Raw genomic sequence first — 27,924 nt, 5'->3', positions numbered from 1 at the left:
ATACTCAAAATATTACTCTATACTACAGGTACAACAAACAATCAAATTCCTTGTTAACCAATAGTGTTGTTCTATTTTAATTGAAATTACCAGACTACTCTCTAAATTGATTGGCAAGGATGTTGACCTCCTGCCCCTGGTTCACCTAGTTGATTTCTCTCTTATAATATAGTAGAATGAAACAGTCTCTTTTAAAAGAAATAAGTAAGTTCTTTAATAGTATTAAGGATTAATCTATATTTTCCACCACCATACAAACTTCTTAATTTCAATTTGTTGGTATTGCCTAATACATATTTTTCATGGTTCGAATTCAATTTATCTTACTCACTAACCAAACCTTTAAACTTGGTTTAATAGGATTATAAACGAATTTGGAGCTGTAATTTAATACGACACAAATAGAGAGGAAATGTTGAGGGAACGTGGGAGTAATTTGTAATTCATCTTTATTAAAGAAAGCCACAGAACAAAAAATATAAGATACATAAAAAGAACCCACATGCAAACAAGCATTTCTTATCCACAAAAAAAGGAGGATATATCAATATCCTAATACCAACCTTCAAATTAAAATACCATCATTCAAGAAAAGGCCATAAAAATCATAGATAACAAAGCACTAGAGAATAAAAAGGACCCAAAAGAAGGGGGGGAAAGCGCTTAGCCATGGCAGCAACTTCAACATATATGGCTTCAACCCATTTCAGCTTGTTAAGTTGGACGACAAAGGGAAAGAATAAACAACTCAAAAGGAGAAACTTTTTCTCAGTTTCAGCACAACAAGCAGAAGTTGACGAACTAAAAGTAGAAAAAGACGAAGAAAAGAAAGAAGAAGAAAAACAAGAAGGAGAAGCAATGAAGAAACCAAGGCCAGTAGAACCACAAATAAATGTGGAGAGCAAGAACATGAGTAGAGAATATGGAGGACAATGGCTTAGTAGTGCTACAAGACATGTTAGAATATATGCAGCTTATATTGATCCTGAAACCTTTGCTTTTGATCAAACACAAATGGATAAACTCACACTTCTGCTTGACCCTACTGATGAATTTGTGTGGACTGATGATACTTGCACCAAAGTCTATTCTTACTTCCAAGAACTAGTTGATCATTATGAGGTAATGAAAACTTCTCTTCAATACAAACCTAATTATGTAACCAATTTTACACTGTTCGTAGTAACTAATGCAACTATAGAGTAAATTCTAAAACTCCAACGTTTTTATGTAATCACTGTTGTACCAAATTGATTAGAAATAGAGATGCTAACTCCAATATTTCACCTGCACCAGGGAGCTCCATTGACGGAGTACACACTTCGTCTGATAGGTTCAGACATAGAGCACTACATAAGAAAGCTCCTGTATACTGGAGAAATCCAATATAACATGAATGCAAGAGTTCTTAACTTCAGTATGGGGAAACCAAGAGTTGGGTTCAACTACAATGGCCAAATGGAAGATGTAAACCAGTAAATTCAGGTAACTATGTTGACTATATTGAAATAATGAGTAGCGAAAAATGCAGTTGTAAGAATGTATATGAAACTTTCACCTTCTCTGTCTGTCTTGACTATATTGAAATAATGAGTAGCGAAAAATGCAGTTGTAAGAATGTATATGAAACTTTCACCTTCTCTGTCTGTCTTGAAAACTTTTCCCAAATGGATCATGCACAATAAAATTGTTATCGACCAGTAATTGAAATATTAACCTTTGGGTTTCTTCTTCTAACAGTACAATGATATGACATGAGTTGAGCTTAAATAAGGAAATATAGTCAATAAGGATTCATATAGCCGACCCCAACTAATTTGGGACTAAGGCATAATAACTGTTATCGTTGGTTTTCTTCCATCGCTTGTTTTTATGGCACACATTGATATTGGGGAATGGGAACACCTTCTAGGAAGATCCAGGCATCATCTGGAGACATTCTGCATCCTCCCAAGGCTGGAATGCATCTTGCCGAGTTAGATGCTGGAGATATTCAAACAAAGTATACTTTAGTATAAGCCACTAGCTTTTGCAGAACAAGCAATAATGTCAAAGATAATGGTGAATGCAAAAAGTTCATGCTTTTATTTGAGATGAAAGACAGTAATTATCCCTTGGTCCTTGTTCTCATTCCATTGGTCAATCTTTGTAACTACCAAAATTCCATTGGCTCAAACCTCATATATACATCAGAATTTTGACAATAAGATACATGGACGTAGAATTTAGATCTGTCATCCTTGCTGATCCTTGAAAATTTGGAGTCAGAAAAGTACATTTGAGCAAGCCAAGTAGTGTTTCCTGTTGTTTTGATGTCAAACTGCAGTACTTTCATAATTTAGAGGCAAATGGCTGATAGGACAAAAGCAACCATTGGTTCGAGGAATCTGAAGAAGCAAGTGGATTGGTGGGAAAAGGGTATTTCATACTGTGGTTTTATTATGGAATGAGCGACAGGAGATTCACATACATGGTCACTGCAAGGAACACGTTAAACACAGAAAAGAATGGAACATTCATTGAAGTCAATATATGGTAGGGAAATAGCCCTCACCTCTAACCAAAAGAAAAATCCACGCATGATGTTCAACTTTTTATCTTTGTCGTGATTCGTCCTTTTGATTGCCCGATTGACAGCTGCATTTTTGACAATGAAAATATATTAGTAATTTACAGAAAATAGCATAAATAAGAATATCAATAGCCAATACAGTAGTCGCAACTAGAAGGTTTGATATTCCCAAGAAATTCAAGTAGACAAGCAATCAAATGGTAATTTTTTCTCTTCTGTAACATAAACTATTGGAAGCTAATTGGGAACCCTATTCTTCTTGTTTTTAAAACCACAAAACTTCAAAAAATACCCCAATTAAATTGAAAGGCCGGTAACATAACACAAATGCTAAACAAAGCAGTTTACAAAAGCTTAAAACTATTCTAAAGATTCTATGAAAACCAACCTGAATTACATAGAAGCATACCCTAATTATGCATCTCTTATGTGTAATCCCACTACATTCACAACTCTTAATTATGGAAAAACTCTTAATTGATTTTTCATTGCCTTCCTTGATCAATAGGATTTACAAACAAGTGTCTCTATCCCAGTTTCTTACCTTCTCAAGTAGACTCTCCACGGATTATAATTTATCAACATAGTAAGATAAATTCTCACATAGAAGATAACAACAACAAACCTAGTGTAGTCCCAGTAGCAGGGTCCGACGAGGTACAATGTATACAAACCTTACCCCTACCTTTTGGAGGTAGAGAGGTTGTTTCCGAAGGACTCTCGGCTCAAGTAACACAAATCAGAGTAGTTAAAGGAAAATATAGAACTAAATAGGACAATAAAAATAATAGAGAAAGCATAACAAAGCATTCAAAAACTAGGAGCGATGACAATAACCAACTAATTTGATGATTGAAGAACAGTAAATAACGAGTAACAAAAATAGTAAGACAGGCAACTACGAGAAAGATGCTACTACTGGTATACACAGGAAACAGGTACAATGCAAAAAAACTACTACCAAGCATATCCCGTCTGGAAATGAAACAATGCTTAACTACCTACTAACCTTCTACCCTAATATACAACCTCCATAGCCTCCTATCTAAGGTCATGTACTTGGAAAGCTAGAGCTGAGCCATATCCTGTCTAATCACCTTTTCCAAACACTTCTTCGGCCTACCCCTACCTATCCAAAGACCCACCACGGCCAACTTCTCACACTTACTCATCAAGGTTTCTATGTACCTCCACTTCACATGCCCGAACCATCTGAATCTTGCTTCCCTCATCTTGTCCACTTTAGAGGTCACTCTCACCTTGGCCCGAATATCTTCATTCTTAATCTTATCTCTCCTAGTATGTATACACACCCACCTCAACATCCTCATTTCCGCCACTCTCATCTTTTGAACATGAGTTCTTAACTGGCCAACACTCCGCCTCATACAACAGTCTTACATAAAAACATTATTCCCTTAAAATAGCATCCTGGCATCAATACTTCCTAAAATATCACGTGCTCTCCAAAGTCCACTATAAAATAAGGAAGTGTTGCACTCTGTTGAAAAGAGTTTTCAACTCCCTTAAGTGCCTTTTGTTTTTTTATATGGTTCACATTAGCATCAAATGAGCTATTTCCCATGTCTTAATTTCCTCCTCTTCCTCCAGAAATCCACTGTAGTAACAAATCTCAAATAATTTCTAACAATCACAGATTATGCGCCAAACATATTCCACTAGATGCATTACAATCTATGTATATGATTCATATGTTGACCACCCTATTTCACATTAAGACCTGCTAATTTGAGTTTTTCTTTGTTTTTCAAGTTCTCAGAAAAGTTCCTATGCAAATGTCCAAACAGGAAGACACACTTCTCCTGGTGCCTAGACAGCCAAATTGAAGGAGTGAAAAAATTCCAGTCTCTTCTTATACTAACCTATTACGGAATGATTTTAAGGGGAAGCCATCTTTCTCTCTTTATTTTTCCTATCTCAAGGGAGTTCAATTCCCTGAGGATGAACAAGCAAGACTATAAGTCTTTCTCATTTCCATGTCCCTATCCATGAGTGGAACTTTTACCGCTTTAATAATCCAAGCCAACTACTCAGTTCACCGAATTCCTAATTTTTATGATGGTCGTGCTCATCTTGGACTTGGCCATGCCATTTGGGTCAGTCAGGTCAAGCAACACCAGCATCCTTGATGGAAATGAAAATAGGATGATCAAAATGGAGGAGGAATATGGGAATATTATGTGATAGAAAGATACCTGCCAAAGTGAAGCAAATCTTATTAAATAGTTGTAAGACCAATGATGCTATATAAGAATACATATTGGACCTCTAAAGTACAATATTTCCACGAAACGAGTCTGGCAGAAGTGCATATATTAAGATGGGCATACGGTAATAAAAGATTAGATCACACGAGAAATGATCACATTAAAAAATGGTACAAACATCACACATCTGATAAGGGATGAGCATTTCGCTTAAAATGGTTTCATCATATGTCCTACATCCTCCAAATGCAACTGACGGTAGGTGTGGAATCATGAGGATTAAAGGTGTTTGGATGAAGTAGGTTTAAAATCATATGAAAGGAAATTATCTCAAAATACCCATAATCCATTAGAATCCATGCAAATTTAGCATAAAAATAGAACACAATGGATGTAAAAGATCCTACCAACTTGTGGAGAATAAGGTTTAAAGTTTAGTGATGTTGGTACACTTAAATCAAATCCAGTGTTTACAAGGAGTCTTTTAATCTGTTTAGAGATTTGTACATCAGCAAAAGATGAGAGAACCTTCAGTATTAACGAATCTCAAACTACTGAACATTGGAACAAAATCGATCCAGATGAAGCGTGAATAGTTAGGATACATATAGCCAACTCCAACTAGCTTGGGATTGAGCCGAAATTGTTGTTTGCCAGATTAAGCGTGAATAGTTAGGATACATACCCAGTGTAATCTCATAAGTGGGGTTTGGAGAGGGAAGGATGTATGCAAATCTTACTCTTTTCTTTGTGGGGTAGAGAGGTTATTTCTGATGGACCCTCGGTTCAAAAGAAATGTTATCGAAACAGGATTGCAAGAAAAATATAACCACCAAATAACAAGATACAACGCAAATGAAGCAACAAATAGTACCACCGAAGAATAACAAATTACGCAATTACTAAATAATACTACCAATAGTGAGAAGAAGACAGAGGAGGCTAGCCCCCTATATCTCCCACATAAAGCGCGACAACACCTGCCTACCTACTAACCTTAGACCCTAATCCTCGACCCCCTACCTTCTTATTTATGGTCATGTCCTCAATAAGCTGAAGCTATACCAAGTCTTGTCTAATCACCTCCCCCAGTTTTTTTTTTTAAAATTGGTAATGTTGTATTCCTTAGCATTAAGGATATCTGGAGACCTCCAAAAATTGCTAACAGAGAGTAACATACAATGCTAATTACAGTGAACCTAGCGAATCTACTAGCTATTCTGCCTCTTCTATACATTCCTCTTTACACCTAAAATAAAAGGAGACAATACATTTCTCTTTGACTTTCTGGATGGAATTTGTTTTTTTCTCAAAACATCTTCCATTCCTCTCCTTCCATATTTTCCACCAAATGCAAGCTAGGATCATTCTCTACCATTTTTTCCGACTTTTTCTTCCTCATCTCCTCATCCAGCAGTTAAGTAAGAAAGCAATGTCTTCTATCATAGTCCACTTGCTACCTGTGAAAACAGGGACCAAAGCTGGGTTGTGACTCTGCAATGTAGAAACAAGTGGTTGTCGGTCTCATCTGTCTCATTGCAGAGGAATCATCTAGACCAATTTGTTGTCCCTTATTTTTCAGTACTTCTTGTGTGAGACATGCTCTTTTGGCCACCAACCATACAAAACATTTGACCTTGGTGCCTGACTTATCCAAACTTGTCTTCATTTAGTCAATCTAGGTCCTTGATGCAGTCCCACTTCCTTCTTATACAGTTTGTTTACAGAGAACCTTCCATCCCCAGTGTGCCTCCAGTTTTTTATATCAAACCTTTGAAGTTATTGAGCACTTGTAGTAATTTTGCCAATCTACTTAATTCCCAATCATTCAAATTCCTCCTAAAGGAAATATCCCACCCATTGGACCAACTTTCTACTATAGTGATGATATCAAGGTTGCTACAAAAGGAGAACAAACCAGGAAAAGCCTGCATAAGGGTCTCCTGTTCTATCCAGACATCCTTCCAGAAAAGAATTCTAGTCCCATTTCCTACTTTGAGCTTCATGTTTCCTGCAAGCTTATTCCAGAGAGTTCTAATTTGTAGTGACCCTGAAGATCATTTTTGGTAACTTTTGCAGAATGGTCATTTTACTTCTCCCGATAGTTGTCCCGAGTCATGTTTGATCGGTATTCGAAGTCGGTTTTGCGAAATTCTGTGAAAAGTTGAGATTTTTGAAATGATTTGAGTTTTGAAAGCTTAAGTTGTGGAATAGTGGTATTCGGTGTCATTTAGAGTTTCGAGTTTCAGAATGGAATTTCGTCGATTCCATTAGCTCTGAAATGTGGAGTTTGGTCTAGAAGAGTTGACGGAATCAGATTTGGAGCTTTATCGTGGATTTGAGGCATTGAATTGAGAATTCTTGAAATTTCAATCTTAGAGTTGACTTTGGTCAACATTCGGAATTCAGATACTCGAAAATGAATTCCAATGACTCCGTTGGTTTCAGAAGATGATTTTAGGCCTAAAGAGAGTTCCTATGTATTTTTCGGAAGCTCTGAGGGCGTTTTGGTCTTTTGAGACATAAAGTTGGTTTAGTTGCGACTTGTTGGATTCTGGGTCAAGAAGACCTCGAATTTGAATTCCGACGGTTCCATGGAGTCCGGAGCGTCAAAATTAGTATGGTAGCATATATGGTTTGTGTGTATGGGATTCCGATCGAATCCTGAGGGTCTATTCGAAAGTTTGAAAAGTGGGATTTGGGGAAGTTCTGTGATCTGGTGCCAGGCTTCGCTTTTGCGAAGAGTGAGTCGCGAAAGCGACCATCGCTTTAGCGAAGGCTTGTCACTTTTGCAACAAGGGTCACTTAAGCGAACCCGGGTCGCTAAAGCGAAGTCAGTGACACCCTTGTTGCTTAAGCGACATCTGAGAGTGTATTTTCGGGGTTTAACCCCATTTCTCACATTTTGAGTTTGGAAAACCCTTTGGAGGTGATTTTGAAGAGACTTTTTGCGGGGAATCGAATGGGTAAGTGATTTTGACCCTAAAACTTCATTTCTCCATTATCAAATGTCCTTTTAACTTCAAAAATTGAGGTTTTGATTGGCAAAATGTGGGATTTTCTCAAGAACTTGGAATTTTACAAGAATGGTGATCTTGAATTGATTTTAGCCCTGATTTCAGATTGGTTTTCACCGGTGAGTTTCAAAACCTTTGGCTTTCATGCTTTCATAAAAATTTCCAGATTTAGACCCAGTTTTCGAAATCGGATGTTTGAGCCGTTTTGACCCTTTTTCCTGAATTTCGCGTTTTTGGCGTCATTGGACCCGGTTGTTGATTGTGAAACCTTATTTGACTAGATTGTGGCAATTCGGAGTATATTCAGAAGGAGAAGGCTCACGTTGATTCATTGATCATGAATTGGCTAAGGCAAGTGGACTTCTAAAACTCCGTGAAATTTATATAATCCCTAATTTTCCTTTCTTGTGTGTATTGGGAGTAACGGGGATGAAGTTACGGATTGAATTATGATATGAAATAATCTAGATTGATCAACGGGGTTAATAAAAAGTAATATGTGCTATTATAGTGAATTAAATATGACATGTCGTGATCTTGATATCTATGTGTATTTGATGAAATACTTTGATAGTCTGATTATGATTGAGGATTATTTGACTTGATATATTCCTCATTATTTGTGTGAGCATGCTGATTGCATTGGTTCTAGAACACTATGATGAGAGGGACATGATTTCGAGGCCGACGTTACTTTCGGCGAGATATTGTTATGTCGAGGTCTTTTTCGACGAGATATTATGATGACGAGGTCATTGCTGGCAAGATATATTTATGTTGAGGTCATTGACAGCGAGATATATTTATGCCGAGGTCATTTCCGCCGAGATATTATGATGTTGAGGTCATTGCCGGCAAGATATATTTATGCCGAGGTCATTTCCGGCGAGATATTATGATGCTGAGGTCATTGCCGGCAAGATATTATGATGCCGAGGTCATTTCCGGCAAGGTTGTGAGGCCGAGGTCTTTTTCGCGCGAGAGATTGTGATGCCGAGGTCATTCCGGCGAGATTACGATGTTGAGGTCTTTGCTGGCGATTGCACACATGCATGATCATTAAGTGTGCATACACATCCCTGCATATCGAGCTGAATTACATCCACCCTCTCACTTCGTTCGAGCTTCCTTTTCAGCCCTCTCACAGGAATCTTTTAGTTTATGTGGCAGACTTGATACTTGTACTTGACTTGGGATTATTTGTATGCTATGACTTGTGACATTGAGTTGCGATTTGAACAATATTTGAACTGTTTAGCATGAGTTGTTAGGTTGGGCTGATCTTCTGTGTAGGTTGCAGTTATGGAGGTTCGGTTAGGTTGGAAAGGAGTTCGCATATCCTATTAAATTCACTTAGTTTTGTAGTCGGCTTGCTGGGTACCGTGTGTTTGATATTCACTCCTTGCTTCTACATTTGTGTAGGTTCTGAGCCCAGACTTTGATCATTCATATTTCTGATCATCTGAGGCTTCCAGGAGATTGAGAGGAGGTAGCTATTGATATCCGGCGGTTCCTCTTATTCCTGTCCCTTATGCTTTACTCTATTTGAGAGTCGAAGACATACTTGAGACTAGTATTTTTATTTCAGTTTTGTTTTAGTGGCTTGTACATGTGACAACCAATCCTTGGGGGGTATTTAAGTTAAAAGACTTCCGCTTTTGTTTATTGCCTATTTAACCTGGTTTTCGCTTTATTTTTCGTAATTGTTGGGTTTTAGGCTGACTTGTCTGGTGGAAAAGGACATGTGTCATCACACCCAACTTCGGGTCTTGACATAATTGGTCTCCAAACTAAGACTCCATACGGTATGGTGGCTTCATTGGAGCACCATTCAGTGTCTTGGCCTTACTTGCATTGTATAATTTCTTTCCACAAAGTTTGATCTTCCTTCACATAAGAGAGTTCCTTCACTTATTTGGTAGAGACATTCATTTTGAATCTTTAGGTTCCTCACTCCTAGTCCCCCTAGTGATTCTAGAAGTTGGACTGTTCGTCAATTCACCAAATAAGACCCCTTCCTTACCTTATTTCCAAACCATAGGAACTCTCTTCTCAGCCTATCCTTTTTCTTCAGAACCCTTGCAGGTAGAGGGAATAAGGACATGACATAGGTTGGGAGGGAATCTAATACTGCACTAATCAATGTGTCTGCCCCCAAGTGAAAGATATTGTGATTTCCCGATGGCTAACTTATTTTCTGATCTTTGGATTATCCCATCCCATAGTAGCAATTCTTTATGTTTACTACCCAGTGGCATGCCCAAATAGGTGGTAGGCAGTTTCTCTATGCTACAGCCTAGAATTTTTGCAAAATTTTACATCTGTGCTACCTCCTTGATGGGCAAAAGACTGCTCTTCCTCCAGTTGACCCTTAGCCCAAATACTGACTCCAGTATCACAAGTATTACCCTGGTGTATCTTATTTGTTCCTCCTTGGCTTCACAAAAATATCAGTGTGTCATCAGCATACAAGAGCTGACAAATCTCCATACTCAGGCCTGTTCTGTTGCTAACTTCAAAGCCCCTTATCCATCTATTTTGAGTAGCTACCCTCAAAATGTTGTTCAGTCCTTCCATGGCGAAAATGAATAGGAAGGAGAGAGGGGATCTCCCTGTCTCAAGCCCCTTTCGGAGGGAAAACTCCGCCACAGTTTTAATGCAAAAATCTATCCATTTAAGCCATTTGTCCCCATACCCCATCTGCCTTAAGATGCTCAGAAAAAATCCCTAGTTTACATGAGTATAGGCCTTTTCCAAGTCAAGTTTGCACATGATGCCTGCTTCCTCACCTCTCATTCTGGTATCCACACATTCACTTGCTATTAAAAAGGCATACATAATCTGTCTGCCCTTTATGAATGCCATCGGATGCTTGGTCACCAATTTACTTATCACTTGTTTCATTCTTTCCGCTAGCACTTTGGCAATGATTTTGTAAATTCCCCTAATGAGACTTATGGGTCCGAAATCCCTCAGGAATAAGGCTCCATTTTTCTTAGGGATTAGAGCCACATATGTAGCATTAATGCTTTTTTCAAAGAAATGAAATTCAGGGAAATGATGCATTGTGTTCATAATGTCAGTCTTCAGCACAACCCGGAACTCTTTGTAGAACCCCATTAGAAAGCCATCAGGCCCTGGTGCCATATCATTGGAGCTTGATACATTGTAGTACTTCATTCTCCTCAAACCGTCTCTGTAGCCATTCCTGCTCCTCCATATCAATGCTTGTGAAATTTTAAAGGTTGAAATCAGGCCTCCATTTTTCTTTTTTCTATACAAATTCTGGTAATAATTTTGTATGGACATTTTTATAGATTTTGCATCAGTGATGGTATATCCCCCTTCTACAATTGTGTCGATGGTGTTGAATCTCTTGTGTGCAGTGGCAACTCTATGAAAATATTTTGTGTTCTTGTTCCCATTTTTCAGCCATTGAACTCTCGATCTTTGTCTCCAAGTTATCTTCTCATTTCTGACCATTTCCTCAAATTCCATAGCTAAATGTGCTTTCTGAAGTAGCTCATCATCTATGAGTGTTCACTGCTCCATGATATTCTCCAATCCAGAAATTTGGTGGTTTAATATATCCTCTTCTTTGTTTCCAGTTGTTTCTGTTGTCCTTTCCCATTCCTTCAGTTTCCCTTTTAGAAGTTTGATCTTGGAAGTCAAGATATAAGGACTCGCTCAGACACTGAATGAGTTCCACCACCCTTGCACCTTATCTTTGAAGCCCTCCACCTCCATCCACCATTGCTCCAACTTGAAGTAAGACTTCTTGAAATCCATATCTCCACATGTTAACATTAAGGGATTGTGGTCAGATCCCAATTTTGGCAGTAATGACTGTTTGATTTGTAGATGTAGTTCCTCCCATTGAGAAGAGTAGAGGAACCTATCTATCCAGGAAACACTCCCATGGTTGTCACTCCTTCTCCATGTGAAAGACCCTCCAAATACAGAAGGGTCTATTTCCATGTCATTAATCCAGTTTGAGAACTCTGACATGGCACCTATGATTCTCTGACAGTTAGTTCTCTCTTCTGGATATCTGGTGAAATTGAAATCCTTCCCCCCCCCCCCCCCCATGGTCCTTCAAATTGACTTCTGATAGCAGCTAGCTTCCACCAGAGCTCCTCCCTTTCCTCTCTGTCACACTCAGCATACACTGCACTTAGATACCAAGTTAATTCTTGGTTGATGCCCTCAAACTTGCAGGTGATCGTCTGATCCCCACTATCCACCATTCCCCCCCCCCCCCCTTAAATTCCTTTTATCTCATAGTACTACTATCCCTCCACTTCTCCCAATAGTTTCCATATGCACTTCTCCCAACCATCTATTGTGCCATAGTTGTTGATACTAACTAGACTCCTTCCTTGTCAATTTGTTTCCACTAAAACATGAATATCAACCCCCATTGCAGTAGCAAATTTCTTACTAGAGAGCTTTTACTCCCCCATTTAACCCCCTTACATTCCAGGAAAGTATTTTTATCTTCACGAGTTACCTATGAGTGTGATTCTCCCTCTTACGCTTGGTTCCCCTTTTTTGAATTTCATATCAAAAGCCAAATTTCTTACCTCTTTTGGAATTGCTACTTGTAGATTCTGCTGCTTCCCTTCCCATGTTTGGTTATGCTCCATTCCTCTTCTCTGATCAATTCTATAGAGTAGTTCGTATGCTATCTCTTTACACCCTCCAAAGGCAGCCCCAAACTCCTTGCCAAGTTTGATAACATTGGAGTGAACCCATTTCATCTCGGTTAAGTATGGTAATTTTGATTTTTGAACTTGCCAAGTGAAAATTTTGTAAAACAAATAGTGCCCTAAATTGTTGTCCTCAAATTATTCCATAGTACATTCGATTCCTTCAGATTTCACACTTCATACACTAGGGCTGCCACCTACTGGGCTAAGTCCACCAAAGTTCAAGTCTCTCCTTCTCCTGCAAATGTTTGTTAATTTTGATATTTGAACATGCACTATGGAAAAGAAAAACACAACTTGCTAAGTGAAAAACTTGTGCAACTATAGTGCCTTGAATTGTCAACGTTATTCGATTATCCCATGCTACAGTTGTGTTCTCGCAGTATCTGCACTTCTTGCACACGGGCTGCTACTCGCAGGGCTATATCCACCTAAAGTTAAAAAAATCTCCTTTTCCGGTCATAGAGTAGCAAACAACTTTAGGGATTCCAAACATGCTTTCACATCAAACATTGTGAAATCAACAACAATATATGCGATGTAATCCCATATGTGGGGTTTGGGGAGCGTAGAGTGTATGTTGACCTTATACCTTGGGAGGGAGAGAGGTGGTTTTCCATAGACCATAGACCCTCGACTCAAGGGAAAAAATTCAAAGCAGGTCGAAAAAAAAAGAAACGAAACATAATTACAACAAAATAATATGATAATCAAAGTGCAAAAGACATCGAAGGACAAGAAACTCCTTGAGTAATCCTACGACTACTTGTATGGAAAGATCAACGCTCTACTAACCTTCCACATTAATTCGTATCCTCCACAACCTCTTATATAAGGTCAAGTCTTCAATAAGCTGAAACTGCGTCATGTGTTATCTAATCACCACTCTCTAATACTTCTTTGGTCTACCTCTACCTCTCCTCAAACTATCCATAGCCAACCTCTCACACCTCCGCACTATAGCATCTGTGCATCTCCTCTTCTCATGCCCAACCATCTTAACCTTGTTTCCTGCATCTTGTCATCCATCGAGGCCACTACCACCTTTAATCGGATTCTTCATCTCTAATCTTATCAGTACTAGTGTAGACACATCCATCGCAACATCCTCGTCTCTGCAAATTCCATTTCCTAAACTTAATTTTTCGACGGGCCAACGCTCCACCCCGTATAGCATAGTAGGTCTAATCACCACTCTGTAGAACTTGCTTTTTAACTTTTTGTAGGACCATCCTATCACACAACTCTAAATGCAAGCCTCCATTTCATCCACCATACACTAATACGATGTGTAACATTATCATCAATCTCCCCATCTTCTTGGGTAATAGACTCGAGATGAAACTCTTCTCATTTTGGGACAGTATCAAGCTTTACTTCTACACTAGCCTCATGTGCTGTCACTGAACTTGCAATCCAAGTATTTTATCTTAATTCTTCTCTCTAGGGTCTGTCTCTACACCTCCAACTTAGCATTAACTCCTCTACAAGTCTCATCAATCAGAGTTGTATCAGCCGCAAATAACATATACATGGTAACTTACCTTGGATTTGCCGTATCAATTATCCATCACCAAGACAAAAAAAATTGGCTTAGAGTGAATCCCTGGTGCAACTTCATCTCAACTGGGAAGTGTCACAAGTCTCCTCCCACTGTCCTTATCCGATCTTGGCTCCATCAAGCATACCCTTGATCGCTCTAGTATACGCCACAAGTACACCTCTAATCTCTAAGTATCTCCATAAAACCTCCCTCGGGACTTTTGTCGTATGCCTTTTCTAAGTCGATGAACACCATGTATAAGTCCTTCCTCTCTTTATACTGCTCCACCAATCTTCTTACAAGCTGAATGGCTTCTATAGTTAAGTGTCCCAGCATGAATCCAAATTGGTTCTCGAAAATAGACATACCCTCCTCACTCTCATCTCCACCACCCTCTCCTAAGCTTTCATAGTGTAGCTTAGCAGCCTGATACCCCTATAATTGTTGCAATTCTAAATGTCACCCTTGGTCTTGTACAAGGGGATCATTGTACTCCGCCATTCTTCAAGCATCTTTGTCGTCTTAAAAGCAACATTAAACATTCCAGTCAGTCACTCCATACATGTTGTCCTGCCATGCCTGCGCTTTTCCAAAATTACACAAAAATCTCGTCTAGCCCGATCACCCTTCCCCTGCGCATCCTACGAATACCACTCTTAACCTCCTCACCCTTAATACCCCTACCGTACCTAAAATCACGTCTCCTTGAGTGCTCCAAATTCCCCAGCACAATATCTCTATCCCCCTCTTCATTCAAGATATTATGAAATTAAGATTGCTCACTCTATCTAATGAGTGTCTCCTCTACCAATACTTTGTCGTCCTCGTCCTTCATGCACTTCACTTGGTCTAAGTCATGGGTCTTCCTCTCTCTCGCCTTGGCTAGCTTGTACAACTTTTTATCTCCGCCTTTATCCTCTAGTTCTACATAAATGTGTTCAAAAGTTGTTTTTGCCGCCATAACCTCCTTTTTCACCAACTTATACTTTTCCCTATACATATGTTTTTCTTCTTCATCCTTACTTTCCACTAACTTCGCATATGACACTTTCTTTGCCTCCACCTTCCCTTGGACTTCTACATCCCACGACCTATCCCCTTGATGCCCACTGAATCTATATCTTAAGACCCCAGCATCTCTCTATCCACATCCCTAATGCAACTAGTGGGCCTATCTCACATACTGCATGCATCCTGCATCTCCACTACTCCTCCACCCCCTACCCCCGCGTACCAACTTCTCACTCATTTCCTAGCAACCCCATTTGATCCTTGGCTGGTCATCCACAACCCTCTTCTTCATTTTCCTCTTGATCTCCGAATCCAACACCAAGAGCTTATGTTAGGTCGTGAGTTCTTCCCCGGGATAACCTTTCAATTTTTACAAAGACCTTTATCATCCTTCCCAAGGAGCCAAAAGTAAAGTCTTTGCCACCATATTGCAGAAGGTTACCAAGTTCTTATCCTTCTTCGAGAAACTTAAATTGGCTACCACCAACCCAGAAATTCTTACGAAATCCAAAAGTGAGGCTCCGCTTTTGTTCCTGTCCCCAAACCCAAAACCTTCATGCACATCATCATACCCCCTCGAAGTAGACCCGACGTGTCCATTGAAATGACATCCTATGAATAGAGTGGGTACCTCTCACCATCTCATCCAAATCCTCCCAAAAGCACTTCTTGTTCTCCTCATCCAAGCCCGCTTGCATATACCTTTTTTTAGTTATATATGTGGAAACCACATCCTATGAATAGATTCTCATCCAACCAGTTCGGGTACACAACTTCAGTAGACCTTTTTCTTTTTTCTGCATTTCCAGAACACCTATGAGATTCCAGAGCATGATGGATTGCTAAGATTCATCATTGATTACTCTTTCATAAAGAATGTCATTTTTGTCTACTATTCTTCATAAAGTATGCACAACTCTTATTTCCTTTTTCTTTGCTATCACTTAAATCAAGAAGCCAAGTGAAACAAACAGAATCTGCAAATGACAGTTCCTTCTCTTCCATGACAAATAATAACAACTCCAAAAGCGCACTAGAAAACCTAATTGAGTCAGTTAAATGGCCATTGACAGCAAGTATATTTTAAATGGCCAAAATGGCCCTACAAGATGAACACCCAATTTAAATTATAATTTCTTTCCTATCTCTATACCATGAAATCACCCTGCATCAATAAGTGCATAGCTTGGTTCTAGGATGTCAATTTAGTAATGCTAATGTACCCAAGATGAGAAGGCAACACGTAATAAGTAAGCAACTTAAATAATTGGTTGCCTACATTGAAATGCAACTTAGTGAGGAGAATTGTCCTCCATGAGTCTGTGCTTTAGGGATTAAATGAACCTTTGACAACACTGATATGAATGAGAAACCATTTTGATTATCAATGAGCTGATGACCTTCAGTATATTGGCAAGTTAAATCTATTGCTTCGTCAGTGTGGCTTTCATACTTCGAAAGCAGTTATTTCCTTCCTATAAATGTTTTCTTAGTTCCCTTTCTTGGAGTCGCAACTTATCCACTTGCATTACATGACTTTTTCTTTTTGATGAGGTTACTTGCCTTACATGACTTTTTCTTTTTGATGAGGTCACTTGCCTTACGTGACTATTGTTTCCACTGGCACTTATCTGTGAGTAAATATTATATTGTATCAAAAGATACATTGGCCATGCCTTGTTCATATTAAAAATTTAGTCAAATTAAAAAGGGATACATTGATCTATGGAAACTTTTAAAAAGAAAGATCTGAATGTTTCCGTTTTTAATTAACTAAAGGACACACTACTCTTCCATACATAGTGAAAGTAAAATCATAAAAGTGAGATGGAGATAAAAGTGTAGAGAAAACAAAAGAACATACTCTACTACGAGCTACATAAAAATGAGAGTGCAGGAATTCTATGGAATTGGATACCATCTTAAAAGTGACTACGCAAAGATTTGCTAGCAAGTTCAGTTCATTTTTTGGCAAAAGAACAAGGCAAGAAACTATTCTTAAATTGTCTAGATGAGAGTGCAGGATTTCCATGGAATTGGCTACTATCTTAAAAGTGACTACGTAAATTTGAAACCAAGGCATGGCCTGAGAAAAATTCAAAACACAAGAGAAGCATTCAAAATGCAAGGAGATGTCACGATGCTGGAAAACAAACTGTAGGCTGTTAACCTACCTTTATGGCGTGATAGAAGGGATTTTCCACTTCCATTTGTTGAGCTAGATGGTAATTGCATCTTAATGTCTTTCCAAAGCTTCTTATACTCCTCTTCATTATAGGGCCTCATCAATAGATTTAGAACCTCCTTCCTATATGCAAAATCTATGGTTGTCGCATCCAGCTTGATACATAAATTAGCGGCCAATGGTTACAAGAATTATCATGGAGAACAGGAACAAAGAGGTAACATAAAATAAAGGGAAAAAGAGGGACCAAAAGAAATAGTGAAAGTAGAAGAAGAATTGAAATCATACATTCTGGCGATGTTCAACTGAAGGTACAAATGGGTAAGAGCTACTGCCCCTGCCTTCCTCAAGAGCTTCAAAAACCAAATGACAATTATTTCCAAATGAAGATTCAAGACAACAATATCATACACAAGGTTTTTTGCAAGAACCAAATAATTCTTACAATCAGAATGTTCTTTAGGTTCTATATTTACTCCCGCGTCCATGAATTTGCTACCATTCTGAGTATTCTGCTCCTTACCAGGGATAGTCTTCACATCAATTCTTTGATTCCTGTTATCTAAATCTCTATCCTTGTTTCCTCGATTCTTACTCAAAATCCTATCTTGCATCTTCTGCTCCTTACCAGGTACAATCTTCACATCAATTCTGTGCTTCCTATCATCAAAATGCCTATCCTCATTTCCTCGCTTCTTACTTAAAATCCCATCTTCCATCCTATTCTTTCTGGCATTACTCTTTAGAGCTTTTGAACTCCTCCCCAATTCGTGTTTTGCCCTAACATTGTCCTGACCATTTTCAACTCCATGAATCTCCAACTCCCTATCCTCGTTTCCTCGCTTCTTACTCAAAATCCCATCTTTCATCTTCTGCTTCTCAACAATGAAGACACTCCTATTCTCTCTCGCGTTAGCCTTTAGATCTTTTGAACTCTCCCCCAATTTGTATTTTTCCCTAACGTTATCCTGATCCTTTACAACTCCATGAATCTCCAACTCCCTATCTTTCTCATACTTGATGAACACTGGCAACCCATTCTGATCATTAACTTTAGAAACATATGATGTTCCATCTAGCTTAGTGTTAGCCAAGAAATTCATATAATACGGGTCATCTTCAACATCATTACAAGTACAATTAGGGTTAGCCTCCTCCCCTAAAAATAATACTCTTAACAACCTGGCATAATCTTCATCCACAGATTCACATCTTTCCAATGCTTTACGAAGCCCATCATACTTGTCCCCCTTTAGACAGAGACACAACTCCCTATCTTTCTCATACTTGATGAACACTGGCAACCCATTCTGATCATTAACTTTAGAAACATATGATGTTCCATCTAGCTTAGTGTTAGCCAAGAAATTCATATAATGCGGGTCATCTTCAACATCATTACAAGTACAATTAGGGTTATCCCCCTGGTCTAAAAATAATACTCCTAACAACCTGGCATAATCTTCATCCACAGATTCACATCTTTCCAATGCTTTACGAAGCCCATCATACTTGTCCCCCTTTAGACAGAGACACAATTCCAGCTTACCAAATTTCTTCATATAATCAAAACTCAATTCCCACTAAACAATAAACCTAAACTATTACTCCCAAGGTTTCCTAATAACAAGTGACGTTTTTAGTTTGGGCACACCTCTTGAGAAAATCACTCTCTCTTAGGAGTTAAGAAGTAAAAATATCTGAACCGAGCGACATAATGTAGATGTTACCCAAATCTCGAAAATCTGCAATCGCCAGATCTGGAAGCAAACAGTTGCGAGAATCTGGAAAACCTAGACGGAATGAAATCGTAATCACCACGCAACGCACCGGAAAAAGGTCGGAATCAAGTGCAACCAGTGTCGATCTACTCAGAATTGAGGGGTGACCCTGCTGGAAAAAGAATCTTGCCGGCAAACAAATTGAAAGATGGCTCTGAACAGCAAGTGAGAGCGCATGGGCTGGCCGGTGGACACCTCTGAAATTAGAGATCTGTTCAGACAGCCAAGAAAAATTGGGGGGGGGGGGGGGGATTCTCTCCCAATATCGGTGGCCTTAACCAAGATTTGACACCATGTGAAATGGAAGAGAAAATAAGAGAGAACTCGGCTTTATTCCCTCAAGCTATTGGGGTTGATATACCTAATTTTAAATGTCTTAAAAAGGGAAGGAAATCGATACCTAATTACAATATCTTTTTTGTCCTTTTCTGGTCATAGAGTAGCAAGCAACTTTAGAGTTTTCAAAACATGTTTTCATATCAAACATCATGAAAGCATATATATTTTTTTTATAGGAACGATGAGAGCACATATGTAAGAGACAACCAGTTCGTGTACACAACTTCAGGAGACCTTTTTCTTTTTTCTACATTTCTAGAGCACTCATGAGATTCCTGGTATGATGGATTGTTAAGATAGATCATTGATTGCTCTTTTTAAAGAATGTCATCTTTGTCTACAATTCTTCATAAGGTATGTACAACTCTTATTTCCTATTTCTTTGCTATCACTTAAACCAAGAAGCCAAGTGAAACAAATAGAATCTGCAAACGGGGTTCCTTCTCTTCCATAGCATACAATAACTCCAAAGCGCACTAGAAAACTTAATCAAGTCACCTAAAAGTCCATTGAAAACAAGTATATGTTAAATGCCCAAAATGCCCCTACAAGCCGAACACCCAATCTAAATTATCTCCTATCTCTATACTGTGAAATCACCCTGCATCAAAAAGTATGTAGCTTGGTTCTAGGATGTCAACTTAGTAATGCTAAATTGGCACCCAAGATGTGGAAGTAACGCGTAATAAGTAATCTATGCAAATAATTGATTGCCTACACTGAAGCGCAGCTAAGTGAGGACAATCACCCTCCATGAGCTTTTCTGTTCTTTAGGCCTTTTAAGTGCGCCTTAAATGAGCCTTTGACAACATTGATTTGAATGAGACACTGTTTTGATTATCAATGAGTCGATGACCTTCAGCATATTTGGCAAGTTAAGTCTTTTGTTTCTCGGTGTGACTTTCAGACTTTGAAAGCAGTTATTCCTTCCTAGAAATGTTTTCTTTGTTCCCTTTCTTGGAGTCACAACTTGACCACTTGCCTTACATGACTTCTTCTTTTTGATGACTTCACTTGCCTTACATGACTATTGTTTCCACCGGCACTTCTCTGTGAGTAAACATTATATTGTATCAAAAGTTACATTGGTCGTGCCTTGTTCACAAAAAAATGTTTAGTCAATTGAAAAAGGAAACAATGATCGATGGGAACTTTTAAGAAGAAAGATCTGAATGTTTCCTTTTTTAATTGACTAAAAACCACTCTACTCTTCCACGCCTAGTGGGAATAAAATGATAAAAGTGTAGAGAAAACAAAAGGAGAACATACTCCACTACGAACTACATGAAAGTGAGATTAAAAAAAACAGTCAAAAACTTTTTATCAAACAGATAGGTAAAGATTTCCCAGCAAGTTCAGTTCATTTTTTGGCGAAAGAACCAGACAAGAAACCATTATTAAGTTGTCTAACTGAGAGAGCAGGAATCCTATGGAATTGAATACTATCTTAAAAGGGACAACATAAATTTGAAATCAAGGTATGGCCTGAGAAAAATTCAAAACACAGGAAAAGCACTTAAAATGCAAAGAGATGCCACGATGCTGGAAAACAAACCGTAGGCTATTAACTTACCTTTATGTTGTGATAGAAAGGATTTCCCACGTCCATTTGTTGAGCTAGATGGTAATTGCATCTTAATGTCTTTCCAAAGCTTCTTATACTCCTCTTCATTGTAGGGCCTCATCAATAAATTCAAAACCTCCTTCCTGTACCTAGAATCTATGATTGTCGCATCCAGCTTGATACACAAAATTAGCAGCCAATGGTTACAAGTATTATCAAGGTGAACCAAAACTAAGAGGTAACATAAAATAAAGGAACAAGAGGGACCAAAAGAACTAGTGAAAGTAGCAGAAGAATTGAAATCATACATTCAGGCAATGTTCCACTGAAGGTACAAAGGGGTTAGAGCTACTGCCCCTGCCTAACTCTGCACCTACATTCTCAAGGATTTCAACTTCACTTTGGGATATTGCCTCCTTAAGAGCTTCATAAACAAAATAACAATTATTTCCAAATGAAGATTTGAGACAATGATATCTTCGTACACAAGATTTTTTGCACAAATCAAATAACTTACAATCAGAATCTTCTTTAGGCTCAATTTTTACTTCCGCATCCATGAGTTTGCTATCATTCTGAATCCTCTGCTCCTTACCAGGTATATTGTTAACATCAATTATGTGCTTCCAGTCATCTAAATCCCTATCCTCATTTCCTCGCTTCTTACTCAAAATCCCGTCATTCATCTTCGGCTTCGTACCATGTACTATCTTCACATCAATTCTGTGATTCCTGTTACCTAAGTCCCTATCCTCGTTTCCAGGCCTCTTATTCAAAATGTTATCTTTCATCTGCTGCTCCTTACCAGGTACAATGTTCACATCAATTTGGTGCTTCGGCTTCCTTTTATCTAAATCCCAATCCTCATTTCGTCTCTTCTTACTCAAAATCCCATCTTTCATCTTTTGCTCCTTACCAGGTACAATCTCCACATCGATTATTTGCTTCCTGTTGTCTAAATCCCTATCCTCATTTCCTCGCTTCTTAATTAAAATCCCATCTTCCATCCTATTCTTTCTCGCATTAGTCTTTAGAGCTTTCGAACTCCACCCCAATTTGTATTTTTCCCTAACATTATCATGACCTTTTTCAACTCCATGACTCTCCAACTCCCTATCCTTTCTGGCATTAGTCTTTAGAGCTTTTGAACTCCTTCCCAATTCATATTTTTCCCTAACATTATCCTGACCCTTTTCAACCCCATGAATCTCCAACTCCCTATCTTTCTCATACTTGATGAACACTGGCAACCCATTCTGATCATTAACTTTAGAAACATATGATGTTCCATCTAGCTTAGTGTTGGCCAAGAAATTCATATAATGCGGGTCATCTTCAACATCATTACAAGTACAATTAGGGTTATCCCCCTGCTCTAAAAATAATACTGCTAACAACCTGGCATAATCTTCATCCACAGAAACACATCTTTCCAATACTTTACGAAGCCCATCATACTTGTCCCCCTTTAGACAAAGACACAATTCCAGCTTACCAAATTTCTTCATATAATCAAAACTCAATTCCCACTAAACAATAAACCTAAACTATTACTCCCTACAATCTCCTTAGGTTACCTAGTAAGCATGTGTGTTTAGCTTGGACACAAGAAAATCGTTCACTCTTGAGAATCAAGAACAAAAAAATCGCCCAAATTGAAATAATCTGAGAAGCAGACAAACTCAGCAAATTCGAAGAGCGCAAAATGCATGCGGATTAAGAGATTGCCCTCGAGAATAACAATGAGTTTAATTAAATTAATATTTATTGAATTTAATTATGTTTTGGAGTGTGTAACCTTCACTATTCTCATGAAAATGAGAAGGATTTTAACATTATTAATTACTTAATTTTGATCGGTAAAAAATGAATGTTTAAATTAGTTTGTATTTACGTGTTGTCGTTTCAAACTTTTGAACACTCAATTATACGAACGGAATTGAAAATTGATTTCTAATTGTAGAAGAAGAAAAATCAAAAGGATGATAATGACTTCGTGTAAAACGAATAGACTGTTTTTAATTAGAAAAAATAAAATAAAATATTTATGTGGCTAATTAAGAGTTTTATGTATTCCTCATACATGTAATATGTTAGCGTGTATAAATTTATATTTAAATTGTATTCTTCAAAAACATGTGATTAGTTACAGTTTACATGCCATGCTTTACATACAATATTCATATAAATATATTTTTGTATGTGGTGTATTTTTTCTTCTATTTTCATTCTGAAATGTCAATTAAAATTCAAGTTTAATCTCTGTAGTCAAATGATTGAAATTCATTGTTGAATCAAATCAGTGAATAAATCGAAGTGAAAGAAGAGATCTTTCTCGCTTAGCGCACTATGCTCCGCTTCAATAAATGAGAGTTTTTCATTAAATCGATGAATCACGCGAGCCGGTTAGATACTTGGGATAGAGAGATCGTAGTACCTGCTAGCGCTCCTAGTATGGAGTGGAAGGAAAGGAGCCTAAATGGACCTCTTTCTTTTTTTCCTTTGAAAAAAGCAGTAAGTTATAAGGAGAGATGGGATTAAGCAGTTTTCGATTATTCCGACGCGGTCTTGACCTTGATTAAGAATCCTCTTAAATAGGAAGAAAAAATTGAGATGAGAAAAAAAGAGGAGAAGCAGAAAAGATCGAAAGAACAATACGGTTTGATGAAGGATGAATTGAGATTGAATTGAAATACACAAGCCAATTTTTCATATCGGAAATACACTCTTCAGTTCAATTCAATTAAGAAAAGCAACGTTTTTAATAGTGCAATCTAGCTTATCGTTTTCTTTTCTTTTCTGATACTTTTGTGTTTTTCTTGACATTTTTTTTAAAATTTTCTTCTTGAATTTTTAATTGTCGTAGTTGTTTGCAAAAGTTTTTTTAATTGATTTTTTAGTTTCATCCATCATGCCATCGACTTCTCTTTTATTTCAATTGACAAGGTTCTATATTGGCATGTTGTTAAGCTGGTTGCGTTAAGAACAAAAAAATTACTAAGAAAGAACTAAAAATCGTCCAAAGATTAAAAATCAACTCAAAACTTCACTACACAATTTCAGATATACTTTTTTTCAATCTTCTATTAATTGTCCAATATGCTGAATAAATAAGGAATAATTATTGTTATACCCAAAAAAGAAAACTATTTATCATTGGATACTCATTACTTTCATACCTCTTATTTTTAACTATTTCGTGCATTTGATATCATGAGAGTATATAATATACTCTAATGGTATCAAGCAGTTTTGTCGAACCACTGTCTCTTCCTTTTTAATACCATCAAAGTATATTATACTCTGATAGTATCAAGAAGAAACTGTTTGACAAATTGTTTAATAACATCAAAGTATAATATACTCTGATGGTATCAAAGAGGAATAAAGGAAGAGGCACTGGCATAAATACACGTTTGATACCATGAGAATATATATACACTCAAATGGTATCAAAAGGGAAGAGATAGTGCTTCAGCGAAACTGTTTGATATCATCAAAGTATGTTATACTCTGATGGTATCGAGAAGAAACTGATTGATACCATCAGAGTACAATATACTCTAATGGTATCAAATAGGAGCAGTGATGATGACGTCAACATGACGTCATGCATGAAATTAAAAGGAAAAAAAGTGGGGTAAGAGGGTAAATAGTTTGGATTGAGTCCAATTTAAATAAATAGCTTCACAATTGATCTATTAGGTGCAATTTTCCCTAAATAATGTGAATATCAATATGTTTGATAATATAAGGTCTTGTTTAGTTTTTTTTTTTTGTGGGGTGGGGGGGTGGGGAGGGGAGGCGGGAGTTGCTCCTAAAAAATATAAGCTAGCGTTTGGCTCCAAATTCTCAAATATTCTTAGCAAGTTATTCTTTACAAATATTCTTTGCAAGTTTTGGTGAAGTTTTACCATGCGTTTAGCCTCAAATTTTTCCAAGAATATTTGACTATTTTAAAAAATATGATTTATACCCTGTAAGTTCTAAAAATTATTTTAAATACCCATAAGTTTGTATTATCATTCTATAATGAACATGTTCTATTAAAAAATAATCTTATAACATAATTGATAACAATCAACAATAACAAAATAATAATATGGGCAAGATCAATACATTATAATCCATTAAAAGCAAATTATTCTTTTTTCTCAATCTTGTCACTCAAATTATAATTCTAACTTTTCGGAGAGATAAATAAATATTAGTTGAAATAAATCAATGATGAATGTTTTTTATAAAATATAAAAATTTAGAGTAATTTTTAAATATTTAAAACTTTCCAAATACTATCCCAAGTTTCCAAATACTAGTTTTTTCTAGTATTTGGGAACTTGGGAACTCTTCAAATATATTTGCCAAGTTTTATGGCCAAACACCACTTCGCAAGTTTTTTCCAAATTTTTTCCAAAATATTTTGGGGTCAAACGAAACCAAATTTCTAGGAATTTCTATCTTTTTGCTCACTTAGTAACTCGAATTAGAATTAAAGGTGGTTACCATTTACGTAATCTTTTATTATCGATTTTTTTTAATATTATAGGCAACTCTTAATTTTTTCTATTATATCGATAGAATTAATTTTATATATATATTACTTTAATACTATATATAAGAGGCGACAAGCAGGCAGTTGTTCGTCAATGTAAGATTTCGGAAGTTGAAAAGTCAAAAAACGAGGATAAAAGGATGAAATTACTGAAAATCTGAATTTTTGACACCAGGTGCTAATCACGAAGGCCATCACGGGGCCATGGTCAGCACCACGCCTTGTGGTGAGCCACCATGGTGATGACCCTCAAGGAGTGAGGTACATGACAAGGCACCATGGGCCGTGAAGCCCTCCGTGGTGACCCCTCCCCTGAGACCTCATAACATGATCCCAAGTCTAGGACCACGACTGGCCACCACGAGCCGTGCAACTCTTCACCCACCGTGGTAAGCTCTGTGGTGGTCACTCTTGCAGGTCACCCTGCAGGGCCTGCACCACGTCTATGGTTCATGGACCGTGGTGCACTCTATGGACCGTGAAGGGTCCCGTGGATGAAGTTCTGAAACCTTTCCCTGCAACTCCTAAAATTCAAGCCCAAGTCAATCATCATGGACACCATCACGGGCCGTGGTGAGTGTTGCGGACCGTGATGGGTCCCCCGTGGTGGTTTCAGTTCCACTTAAATGAAGGGTACTTCAGTCTTTTTCCTATTCTTTTATCAATGTATGTGGACGTTTTGGGGACTAGATTCATTACGAAAATGTCCTAAATACTCCTTAACCTATTATTCTCTATCATTAATTTCCAATCAACTTTAAGACTTCTCTCTCAAGGATCATTCAAGGGTTCATCTTCTTCACCAAGCTTGGCTAGGGTTTCTTCAAGAATAAGTCTTCTTTTTCTCAATTCTAAGGTCAAATTCAATCAAGGTATGTAGGGATTCATCCATGGGTCCCTTTCACCCATGGAGTCCCAAGGTTTCTCTTCAGAATCTCAAGAATTTCAATTGGGTTTGTAACCCTAGTTTTATGAATCTTATTGGGTTGTTTAAATTATGTTTTTAATCATTATATATGATCATTATAAGTATGTTCCTACATGAATTACATGATTTTAAGTTGAATTACGATTGTCCATGCATGAAGCCTATTTTCAATGATGATGTTATCGAGTATGATAATGAATCTAATGATTTCAATGTATTATCATGGTTTTTCATTCAAATTGACTATGTATATAAGTTTTACTCTAAATTCAAGCATTAATTATGATCATTAATTACAAGCATGTTTAAGTTATGAATCTCATGCAAGTTATGAAGTAATGTGACTTAGGGCCCTATGTCGTGACCTAAGACCTAATTATATGAATTATGCAAGTATGATTTGTAATGATGAAAGGACAATACTCATATTGCAACTATGTTATGAAATGAGCTATTCTATTAATTATGAAGTTTATGAACAAGTTATGACATATGCTAAGTATGTTTAATATGTTATGTATTCCATAGGATTTGACTTAGCATCGAGTGGACTTGAGGTGGGGGCCCTGCCAAAAGCCTTAGTAACAGCCTCATGTCTCTTAAATTACGTGCCACCGTAGGTTGCCTTATGGCTTAGGAGGTTCGAGAATATATGAAAGGACATCTAAGGCTAAGGTTACGAAGTAAATAAAGTCCATTACTGAGAAAAGTGGTGATCTCGTCTTGCTTGCTGGGAGAGAGGAAACTTCTGGATCATCTATTCCAGCCAGATAGCGAGTGATCACTCAGCAATGAACACTAACTGAAAGCGATCGGGAATGAGTACCTATCCCTTACGGAAATCGAACACATGTCTTCGACATAAAAAGACGATGTCCTAATCACTGGATGAAAAGGACCAAAAAGTCATTTTTCATATACCTCAGCTCCGAGAATAGAAGTGGTTCATTTTTTCTATACGCAATTCAAGATTTTCCAGTGGATCCACATATAACGTATGTTCATGACCCGCCTAGCGGAGTAGAGTCTACCTTGGCAAGTAGATCCCATTTTCTACGTTGTATGGGGAGACAATGAGATTCCATGTTATAGCTCGCATAGTCTTATTGTCGGTTATGGTTCTTAGCCACATATGTATGACCTCTTATGTACTTTCATGATTTCAACTATGCTTTTCAAATACTTTGATCATTACGATTCTCTCATGACTTTACTTATCTCTTCTTACCATGTACTTTACTTAATCATTACATCTTATAATTTACATTGCATGTCACGCTCTCATACTTAGTACATTCGAAAGTACTAACGCATAGTTGTTGTCTACATTGTCTCATAATGCAGGGGTTAAGGTTGAGGATCGTATCCATCCACGTAGCTAGTTGAGTTCTTACGGCGAAGTATTGATGAGTCCTTATCCATCGAGGGCGGTTTCTGAGTTGTTCCTTTCATACTGAAGGTGAGCTAGGGATATGTCTTAGCCCCCATCCATGTT

The 27,924-nt window shown here is 37.6% G+C and overlaps 2 protein-coding genes across 8 annotated transcripts; one reads left to right on the top strand and one right to left on the bottom strand.

The window, feature by feature from the left end:
- The first annotated feature begins 562 nt into the window (after positions 1–562).
- LOC129904415 (NAD(P)H-quinone oxidoreductase subunit M, chloroplastic) lies at positions 563–27,924 on the top strand. Of its 5 annotated transcripts, none has more exons than XM_055979984.1 (3): positions 563–1,122; positions 1,297–1,485; positions 27,774–27,924. In XM_055979984.1, exons 1-2 carry the CDS (start codon positions 670–672, stop codon positions 1,477–1,479), a joined length of 636 nt encoding a protein of 211 aa, XP_055835959.1. In that variant the 5' UTR covers positions 563–669; the 3' UTR covers positions 1,480–1,485; positions 27,774–27,924. The 5 variants fall into 5 exon arrangements, with proteins under 5 accessions (XP_055835959.1, XP_055835957.1, XP_055835956.1 ...); XM_055979982.1 differs by lacking the exon at positions 27,774–27,924 and adding an exon at positions 19,562–19,683; XM_055979981.1 differs by lacking the exon at positions 27,774–27,924 and adding an exon at positions 9,240–9,476.
- Positions 1,688–22,739, bottom strand: LOC129904414 (uncharacterized). 3 transcript variants are annotated; one of them, XM_055979977.1, is made up of 7 exons: positions 21,467–22,739; positions 21,258–21,373; positions 20,959–21,124; positions 17,554–17,618; positions 17,255–17,420; positions 2,555–2,637; positions 1,688–1,983 (listed from the first exon to the last, which is right to left on the bottom strand). In XM_055979977.1, exons 1-7 carry the CDS (start codon positions 22,455–22,457, stop codon positions 1,909–1,911), a joined length of 1,662 nt encoding a protein of 553 aa, XP_055835952.1. In that variant the 5' UTR covers positions 22,458–22,739; the 3' UTR covers positions 1,688–1,908. The 3 variants fall into 3 exon arrangements, with proteins under 3 accessions (XP_055835952.1, XP_055835954.1, XP_055835953.1); XM_055979979.1 differs by lacking the exons at positions 17,255–17,420; positions 17,554–17,618 and having other exon boundaries at positions 21,467–22,714; XM_055979978.1 differs by lacking the exons at positions 20,959–21,124; positions 21,258–21,373; positions 21,467–22,739 and adding an exon at positions 17,711–19,552.

This window comes from Solanum dulcamara, chromosome 9, assembly GCF_947179165.1.
Source record: "Solanum dulcamara chromosome 9, daSolDulc1.2, whole genome shotgun sequence".
Lineage (NCBI taxonomy): Eukaryota > Viridiplantae > Streptophyta > Magnoliopsida > Solanales > Solanaceae > Solanum > Solanum dulcamara.
The sequence above is the reverse complement of the archived record's forward strand: the minus strand, read 5'-3'. Positions and strand labels throughout refer to the sequence as shown.